The sequence below is a fragment of the Ooceraea biroi genome, chromosome 1 (genome assembly GCF_003672135.1).
Source record: "Ooceraea biroi isolate clonal line C1 chromosome 1, Obir_v5.4, whole genome shotgun sequence".
NCBI classification, from domain to species: Eukaryota; Metazoa; Arthropoda; class Insecta; order Hymenoptera; family Formicidae; genus Ooceraea; species Ooceraea biroi.
This window is the reverse complement of record NC_039506.1, coordinates 18975523-18985257: the sequence shown is the minus strand read 5'-3', so window position 1 is coordinate 18985257 and position 9735 is coordinate 18975523. Positions and strand designations below refer to the sequence as shown.

At 41.8% G+C, this 9735-nt stretch overlaps 2 protein-coding genes across 2 annotated transcripts; one reads left to right on the top strand and one right to left on the bottom strand.

The window, feature by feature from the left end:
* Positions 1-834: 834 nt before the first annotated feature.
* On the bottom strand, positions 835-6726 carry LOC105277999 (N-alpha-acetyltransferase 25, NatB auxiliary subunit). The gene is made up of 11 exons (XM_011336772.2): positions 6637-6726; positions 6261-6547; positions 5892-6116; positions 5152-5405; positions 4830-5053; positions 4342-4651; positions 3777-4081; positions 3106-3364; positions 2766-3011; positions 2033-2644; positions 835-1940 (listed from the first exon to the last, which is right to left on the bottom strand). Exons 2-11 carry the CDS (start codon positions 6319-6321, stop codon positions 1719-1721), a joined length of 2718 nt encoding a protein of 905 aa, XP_011335074.2. The 5' UTR covers positions 6322-6547; positions 6637-6726; the 3' UTR covers positions 835-1718.
* A 227-nt stretch (positions 6727-6953) lies between these two features.
* On the top strand, positions 6954-8267 carry LOC105277998 (replication protein A 32 kDa subunit). Its single transcript, XM_011336771.3, has 2 exons — positions 6954-7338; positions 7481-8267. The coding sequence occupies exons 1-2, from the start codon at positions 7089-7091 to the stop codon at positions 7963-7965; spliced, it is 735 nt and encodes a 244-aa protein (XP_011335073.1). The 5' UTR covers positions 6954-7088; the 3' UTR covers positions 7966-8267.
* The last annotated feature ends 1468 nt before the right edge of the window (positions 8268-9735 follow it).

Here is a 9735-nt window from a genome sequence, read left to right as displayed (position 1 = left end):
AAATTTATTTGGAAAATGATTTTTATTCAACTCAACTCGCTCTATTCTTTACGACTCTATCTTTTATGAACGTGGGTACTCTATTACCGAATACTCTATATGTAATACTAATATATTCTGTTTATTGTATTGCATGAATTTTTTATGTTGGTTTATTCTATCAACTTCTATTCTTTTTCTTTTCCTTTTAATACCTGAGTGTATACGTAGTGCAAAAAGTTCATGTAACACGAATAAGCCTATTGCTAACAGAATTCAAACGCTTTCAAAATATCACGTTACTAAACGTTGAACAGTATTCTTTAACATTGTTGTTTATTAACGAAAATGCGCATGCGCGCGGTACCGCTCTTTTGGGGGGCAGTGAAGAAAAGGAATTGTAGGAGGAGAAGCAGCAGCGGTTAAACTACTGGCGCTACTGCCAGTAGTTGTAGGAGCGCAATCAGATGTTGACGTTGGGGAGCTCGCTGGACCTCGACAATGAGAAATCCAGACGACGAGAGTGAGGCGAGGAATACTTGCTCGTCACATTGGATTATTGGTGCCACCATTCCTGGACGGACGAATTATTTTGACAAAACAGCCGAAACAAGGACGACAAGGAGCACTCGGATCAGGAAAAGGATTTCAAGATCAGACAGAAGTACACCTGCACACTAGAGCTGGAAAAAGACGTCAAGAGGGGGAAGTCATAGATCAATTTAGAGGAGAAGCCTGCTAATAATATGTGCGATGTGCTTAAACTAAATAACCGGAAAAGGAAGAGCTCGATGTGGGTTCTTGGAACTATCTGTCGTGGGATTCGGAGATCCATTTCATCTAAAAGTAAAACAATTTATTATTAAACATTTTATTATTGAACAGTATTCTTTAATAAACAGTGTTATTTATTATCGCGCTAGTTTTTGCCACAAGAATGTCGTTGCGAACGAGTGGAACACAAATATCAAGTGTTCTCGTTAAAACGCGAGAAACGGTCTCGGATTGATTGATTGTATTGTTAATGTCCAAGTGGACATTAAAAAAATTTGATACTCGTTTCTCGATTTTAAGCAGAAAAGTAAGATACAAAACAATTTTCTGATCGATGATCGATTGCACTCGTGTCAACAATTTATTTCTCCGCAAACAGTGCAGCAAGTGATTCGTCATTACTGATCCGAGATGAGCAGAAATTACAATCAACTATCCATCCACGTTACTCAAACCTTACTTTTTAAAATAATTTTTAGCCTTCTATACAGTGTAGAAACGTCAAAGAGAAATAAGAAGTAACTCATAAAATATGGCATTGGTCCGTGCAGGAACAGTCAGCGTTATTCATGGTATATAAAATTAATTCATAAAGAATAGCGCGTAACTAGAAATATATGAACCGAACTTCGAATCGATATGGGACAGTGATGTTGCCTCTTCTGCGTGTAAATATTCTAGAAACTAAAGAATTTGCGATTGTGCGTATTTTTACATCCATTTCCTGGCGCTACGTATCGTTAGCTGTAAACGTACAAGTTGATCAAATGATGATGTACCGAAATGATCGCGAATCATCCTTTACGCAAATGAAAGTAGGCTCAAGTATTTTAATCGACATTAAATTCATTCATTATTTATAATCGATTGGGACTAAGAATTATGTACAGAATTCTCCGGACACTTTTGAAAATTGTTAAGTAAACGGATACAGATAGTCTTTGTACAAATATTGTCGAGTAGTTTCAGCTCTTTAAAGTACTTAGAAGCCTTAATATGGACTGAGTGCGAGATTTCAGAGATCTGCAACTTTGGCTGAGGCTCACTTGTCCGCTTTTCACGATGTTCGCGCATACTTCGTCCTTCTCGTCCAGTCCCGTGTACACCTCAAATTTCTCAAATTCCGTTAAGACCGCGTCTAACTTTTCAACTTTCTCCGATAACATCGCAGCTACTTCCCTCCAAGTCTGCAACAAGACGGTAAAAAGCGGTAAAAATTAATTGACTGACGTATCAAGCGGCATCACAGACACGCGTTATTTGTTTGCGGCGCTCTTACCTTTGTCTCATTAGAACCGTTTATTCCGTTCGCTTCGATCTTCTTGTTGTATTTCTTTTTATTCTTCTTCTGCGAAGTGCGCGGTTCCGATTGCATCGCGTACGCGCTACATATGATGCCGACGAACGCCAGGGATTCGCTGCAAGTTGAGGCTCTGAACAAGAAGCTTTTGAAGGACACCGGCGTGTCCCGTTCCGGGATGGGCAATGGCTGCAAGCAGGGGGACTTTCGCAGTGTCTCTATGCAATCGAAGTCCGGGCATTGAGAGCGAGAAAGTGATGTCAAAAGGCACGCTATAGTCTTGAGCTGCTCGGAGTAATGAGCTTCGCGTAATCTCTCGTAGGCATCCATCGGAGCCAGTATGTTGCACGGTTTATCCTTCCTATCGCCCTTTTGCATCCCCTCCAATAACGATGGGATTATATCTTGGTCTATCGTGGTAAGCTCGTTGGCCAGTTGAATGAACAAATCAGGAGTCGGCTCGGCGGCCGCCGCCAAAGTCCGCAATATTAGATTCCTCGCTGAAAGAAGTCGTAGCATGCACGCACTTGTATCGCCCCGCATCCTTGGATCCTTCTCGCACTGACTCATCGGCTCCCACCCGCGAACGACCTATCAGAATTAATTCCACAATTTATAATAATCCGTGGTCGAAGTCCTGAGCGATCCCCAAAAATTATTTCTCTGGAGATTCTTTCTACGGAAGACTTTGTATTTATTCCGGAAACTCTACCTCCAAATCGCGATTATCGCGTAGAGCTGTCCATCTGATCGTATCGTACTGAGGTATTATGTGCATAGCGCTCAGACAAGAGAAGAAGGAAGCAGTGCTGTCGCACCAGCACAACTCGAGCAGCATCTTGTCCACGGTCGTCATAACGAAGTGGAGCGAGTTCTCCAAGCGTTCTCTCAGGTCGACGAACTCCTGGATCTTTATAAAGCTCCCGTATTTATACGCAAACGTCAGATGATCCGCGCTCTAAAAAAAGAAAAGAGAACGATTTGCGAGTTAGATTGCGGCGGGCTCGTGCGCTTTCTTCGAATCTCTACATTACGACGCTTGAAGAACTTACGTCCTTGTAGTTGCTCATGAAAAATTTCGTTGTATGATCAAGAGTGGTCGAGGCCAGAGGCAAGTTACCGAGAGGTGCGAGAAGAGGCGCATAGAGATAACCCAGTGAGTCCAGCTGAAGATGCTTTACATCGAGCAATGTAAATATGTGATCGGCCGCGATCACCAAACCAACTTCTAGGTACATACGCACGAGCAAGATTTTGATGTGAAAATTTACAGGACTCGACAGGAGACCGTATTCCAAAATCGAGATTGCTCTGAAATTCTCCGTCATTTTAGAAACAAGCATAAAACATGACAAAATATTATTAACATTCTTTTTTTCAACACGTCAAGTACCGCGCGATTTTTCAATCTTGTGATTTAATTTTTGTTCCTTTTTTATTTCTAATTTTTAAATCAAGGCTTTGTCACTTATATTGCAGTAAATATTTTCATCGTCGCGAACAATCATTAACAGTGAAAATATTTAATTATTCAGTAGCGCACGTTTTAGTTTAGACGTCGTCATCATAACGTTGTTTTCTGTATTATCTAGAATTAAACTTGATTATTTAACAAGTTTAATGACAACTGTCAATCACCCGCGCAGCGCTCAACGTGTTAAAATCGAATAGCCTTCTGTTGTCGCGTAACGCAAAAATATTACTTTATTGTTATTAGCATTACCTATAAAGAAAGGATGCATCACTAGTTTCAGTCCATAACTGATGCAGGAGATGCGAAGCTAACAAAATATACGGATCTGCCGGACAAAAGTCCGTTGGCAGCCTGTCTTGCATCGGACACAACTTGAGACCCTTTTTATACAAATCGTATAATCGCTTTATCAATTGTTCCTGTTTATCTCGATCCGTCAGAGGTGGATGGTGGAAGCCACAGATACGCCGCAATTGTTCCCAATGAATGTGCTTCTGCATTTGATTCACGGTAGTTGGACACTCGTCCGGCTTAACGCCGTTGTCTTCTTCAATCTGCAATATCATAAGTAACATTATTATTATTTAAACAACTTGACAATCTACTTATTAAATAACGAAGTGCACTTGACGTAATGTGGATGTCAGACAAAAGAAATATTATGCGACACTTAACAATTAATAAAGATAATTAATAAAGATATTACGTTCCGAATTTAGCATCCACATTACACCAGGCTGCGACACAACTGTTAAAAAGGATCCGATCCGATAATAAACACTAGAAAAATACACATCGAGATTGTTTTCCTTGCCTTTTCGAGTAATTCCAACTTGGCCTCGGGCGTAAGTAGATCCAGATACAATTGTAAATCACCGACTACGCAGCCTTTCTCTCCGAATTGGGAAAAATATTGGCGCATGAAGTCCACAGGTTGCGAACTGCACTGTAGGTCTTCGTCAGTACGGGTACGTTTTATTAATTCTAAGCGGGCCAAGTATGGCGCGCGTACTTTCTTTTCAGAGGTTTTAATGATATTGTTAAAAAAATCCAAGCATTCTGCCGGTTGTTGGAACTTTAAGGCCGCCAAAAGGTAATTTTGATAAAATGCCCAATTATCAATGCTATATAATAAACGTGACAGTTTTACTTAATGTAGAGAAAGATAGAAAAAGAGAGGAAGAGAGAGAGAGAGAGAGAGAGAGAGAGAGAGAGAGAGAGAGAGATAGTTCCAGATATATGAAAATAATATAAACACATGTCGCACACTGAGACTGACTGAATGGGTCGGATTTTACTTACTTTTCTTTGATAAGTTCGCGATATGCATCAGCAGCTTCGGTAAACCGCTCTAGTTTCACTAATATCATAGCCTTTCGTTGCGACACGTGCGAAAGGTGCGAAGCTAAGGGACTAGACAGTACGTTCAATATCTCCTCGTTTTTGTCCTGCAGCTCCAAAATCATCAAGTAAAGCTGCACCTCCTGCTCCGCCTCCATTTTCCCTTCTCTCACAAACTTTAGGACCTACACGCGGAAGCGTGATCGCACATTAATCATCTATTCATGCGTAAGAACGAGATGAGAATTCTCCAAGATTCTATATAGCCTTGAACAATACAAACCATTCTTTCTGCTAAAGGCAAGATGACTTCCCTCGCTAGCTTTTTATCCGCATAAATAGCTTGCATCACTGTGCTCATAACTGCCCAAAAGTAATATGGATTCTTGGGTTTCAATTTATACAAATTCAGAGCTGTCTGCTGTTGCTTCTTGTAATCGCCAAGGCGAACGTACGACATGAACAGATGCGTCAAAAGGTCCTCATTATTCGGCTCTGCCTTCGCAGCAGCCTCGTAAACCTCACTAATTTTGTCGGCTAGATACAAATAAATTTAGCAAACAGATCTTTATGCACACATACATAAGATGAACGGTTGATTTTAATATCAGAGGCTTACAAGAACTTATTGGATCACACAATTTCACTGGGTCAAAGGACAATCATTAAAAAGATGATAGAATATGATGACAAATATTTCAACTAATACAGCACACACACACACAATTGTTTTGTTTCGTAGTTTAATTTAATAAAAAAAAATATTACATTAACACACTTGTGATGACTCCTCAAAATAAAGAAAAATAAATAATCAAAACTTGATTGAAACATGCCATCAAAACGAATTACAAAATTTTTCTTGATACATTGCCACAAGAGAAATATCTCTCCACAAAAGACACAGTTACAAATCCAACGAGTCCTCGTGAGCCCTCAAATGCAGTCGCACACTTGATCACCAGTGCAACCTCTAGTCTAATCAAACGTATCCCTCATCGACGTGACAAAGCAGAGACTCACGCTGTTGTATCTCCCTGTAGCAGATAGTCATGGCCTGTAAAGTGGAGTCCTCGCAGGGCACCTCAGACCGCACTTTGTCTATGATAACCTGGCATTCATTCTCCTTGCCAAGCCGCAGGAGTGCCAGCGCCTTGAGCACTCTGGCGCACTGATTGCTCGGGTGCTTCTTGAGCACCTTGTCCGCCTCCTGCAGAGCCTTCTTGTTGTTCCCATTGTCCAGCCAGTCTGAAACCGAGGCGGACTTGACACCGGAGTGCCGTTATATAACCTCGTCGCCGGTCGCGAGGCCGCGACCGCGCGGCGCGGCGGCAACGAGACTTCGCGACGGATTTCGAGGGTGCCGACGTGCGCGGACGGCGACATACGTACCATAAATCGGCCGCAAACGACGTTCGTTCACCGTGTTGTCCACATGGACCCTAGACGCCATGACACTTTTTTATGGTAACTCAAAATCAACAAACCGGAGATGCGAACGGACCCCGAACCCGCAGACTCATCTTCGGCGGCTAAAGGCGGATTCGAATTATCCGCGACGTCCCGCGCCGCGCACTTCTCTACGCGGAATCGCTCGCGCGAGGATATTCGTGGTCGACGCGTGCCGTTAACCTGCGCAGGAACCTCTCGCTGGAATATCGAGAGCCAAAAAGTACACTCTGAAACACGTGCAACCGTGTTTACGAAAAGAAACGAAGGAAATAAAAATTATCCGTTTGCAGTCGGTAACGTATATTTTGCGCTTTACTTGATTAATTTTATCCTATTCGCGAAATCCTGCGCCTCGAAATCAATTTTTCCGCTAATAATTGTCCCTTATCTCGAGAACGTTACCGTGCGTGCTCGCCGTTACGAATCACGGAGGAATTCCTAAAGATGCTCAATTATGATTGGTCGTCCCGCGTGTGCTTCAATTCTGCCGCTCGCATTTTTCCGCGCTCTATAACCTATCCCGCATCTCCAAATCGCGAAGAGAAAGAAAGAGGGAAGCGATTTTATGCGAACGAAACGTGCGTCCCGACGACCGGCGGAAGTCTACGGCGTCGTAGGCGTTCGGACGTCCTAACCTAATCCGCGTTCGAACGCGAGTGTCGTTTCGCGCGCAATTCGGCCGCTCTGGCCCTCCGTCGACGTGACGTAGTACGCCGGTTGAACCGTAGCTGACCGTGGTGCGGTGCGTTTCTTCGTTAACTCGCGATCATGTGGAATGAGAGTTCCGTGGGCGGTGGCGGCGGATTCCTGGACGACACGCAAAGCGCCGGCACGGGGAGAAAGGGCACGCAGACTAACGACAAGAGCATCGTTCCCGTATTGATAAAGCATGTTGCGGACGCGACGGGAGATCTACAGATCGCTGGCAGAACCATCAACACCTTGATGATCGTCGGGGTCGTCCGAGGTATCGAGCAAGACACCACGAAGATCTCCTACAGCATCCAGGATGACACAGGTAGTGCTTTATTTATTCGCGTGAATTCGTGCGGAAGAGAAAATCGCGCGAGAGGTTCCGCGGGATTCTGCTGCGTTTTCTAGCTGAGGTCATGCTTGTGTAAGAAATGCAATGAAAATCTTGTTAATTTTCATATCTACAGGTACCATCACGGCTGTCATGTGGCTGGAAGCGGATAAGAATCCCACGGAGAGTAACGCTTGCACACAGGTGGACGCGTATGTGAGGGTGTACGGGCTGCTGCGTAATCAGAACAATCAACGACAACTGTTGATCCTGCGTATGTACCCCCTGGAAGATCTGAATGAGCTGACGCACCATTTTCTGGAAGTTACGTACTTCATACTGAGCACCGGCAAGCCTACAGAAGAGTACAATGCAGGGAATGCAGGGAATGCAATTCAGGGAATGTCGGATCACACGATGAGTGGCATGTCGTCCGAACAAGTGACAGTCCTGGAGATTGTTCGTTCGGCGAAAAACGCTGAATGTGGCATCGAGAAACGTGACATTCTGTCACAAGCGCCTAAACACGTGATTCCACGCTTGGATGACATATTGGACTTTCTGCTGTGCGAGGGACATATTTATACAACCAGTTCAGAAGATTTCTTTAAAGCTACTTAAGTTCCTTTAAGCTTTTTCAAGGAGACCTTTATGAAACGTTAAACTCTACTTGAATTTGTATTGTACCGAGTGTCAGATCGTATTTTCAGCGTACAGTATTTTTATATACACATATTCCTATTTTTATATTCCTGTATAAAAGCCAATTATTTAAAGATTCGTTTATTTTGCATTTGGCAGTATAATTACTTAATAAGTTGTCAAAATATTAATAGCCATGGCATAAACACGTGTACTCTAATTAAACTCAAAATGCTTCAGCAAAAATATTTTGTAATATAAACAAGTTTGTAAAAATTTAACAAATGTTTTTGTAAAATATTTGCAAAAATTCGTTTCCCTCCATGCATCTTGGTGCGACTCGAATGCTTCCTAAAAAAAAAGAAGCATTTGTAACGCTAAGTGGATCGCATACTTACCGCCAAACGTGAGTATCTGTCCCAAAACTCATCAAAAGTAAACACGCCAACGAACCTATATTCAGAACGCGGTTTTATCGGTAAGGCGCCTCCAAAAGTGGCTAAAAACCACTTGATTGGCTGAGAAGCTACATTGAAACGTGTGTGAAGTTAGCCCCGCACTTTTTGAATTTCATCTTTTTCTTGATTGTGCTGAATTGTGCTACGTTTGTGCCATATTGTGCCGCAAACCGCAGTTCAATATCTCAAACCGTTTTCAAAAAAAAAGAAAAAAACGAAAAATTTGGTAGCCCCGCACTTTTCGAATTTTGAATTTTCATTAATTGTGCTGCACTGTGCTCCGTTTGTGCTGTATTGTGCCGCAAACCGCAGGTCAATATCTCAAACCGTTTTCGAAAAAAAAATAAAATGAAAAATTTGGTAGCCCCGCACTTTTTCGCGATTAAGCTCAAATTTTTTTCCAAATTGGCGTTGACTTGTGCCGTGTTGTGTCGTTGGAAAAATTTGAATATTTCATTCCGTTTCGATAAAAAACATTCATAAAGATAGATTAAAAAAACATATAAAATCACATTGCAAGGCAAATATATAATTTCTGCGAGTTGTGCTGAGTTGTACTACTCATTCTCTACGAGAGACATGCATAAAAATCGGAAATTAATTTGAGAGTCGATAATTATTAATGAAAAAGGGGTGGGGGTGAATCAAAAATTTGACATTTTCGAATTTTTTCCACTTGTGCCGGATTGTGCTAGAGTAGCACAACAACTTTTTCAAGTGACAAAATTTCCTCAGACCGCTAGATATCGCAGTACAGAGAAAGTTAGGACTGAAGTGTAACGGTTTTTTAGGAATAGAAAATTTCAAACTCTTATAACTTACGAACGGCGAACGATAATCGAATTCTGCGAGTTGTGCTGGATTGTGCTACTCAAAATCTACGAAACACATGCATAAGAAGCGTGGATTATCGTGAAGATTAGTCAAAGTTATCCAAAAAATGGTGAGGGCGAAATAAAAATTTGACATTTTCGAATTTTTTTCGGTTGTACCAGATTGCGATCGACGAGCACAACAACTTTTTCTAATGACACAATTTCGTCAGATTACTGGATTTTGCAAAACAGTCGCTGATAGGAACTTAGGGTTTAGGAATAGAAAAATGCAAAACTCCATACCGTCCAAACCATGGTACATAATCGAATTTAGTAAATTGTGCTGAATTATGCTAGTCAAGAAAAATTAACGACTATCGAAAGTAATAGGTAAAATGGAAAGAGATTGATAAAAAAAAGTCAGCAAAATTCGAAAAGTGCGGGGCTACCAAATTTTTCGTTTTTTCTTTTTTTTT

Coding starts and splice junctions, on each gene's coding strand:
- LOC105277998 (XM_011336771.3), top strand. CDS start 7,089: ATGTGGAATGAGAGTTCCGTGGGCGGTGGCGGCGGATTCCTGGACGAC. Junction 7,339..7,480: donor CAGCATCCAGGATGACACAG/GTAGTGCTTTAT, acceptor TCATATCTACAG/GTACCATCACGGCTGTCATG.
- LOC105277999 (XM_011336772.2), bottom strand. CDS start 6,321: ATGGCGTCTAGGGTCCATGTGGACAACACGGTGAACGAACGTCGTTTG. Junction 2,645..2,765: donor GCGATAATCGCGATTTGGAG/GTAGAGTTTCCG, acceptor TAATTCTGATAG/GTCGTTCGCGGGTGGGAGCC. Junction 1,941..2,032: donor ACGGTTCTAATGAGACAAAG/GTAAGAGCGCCG, acceptor GTCTTGTTGCAG/ACTTGGAGGGAAGTAGCTGC.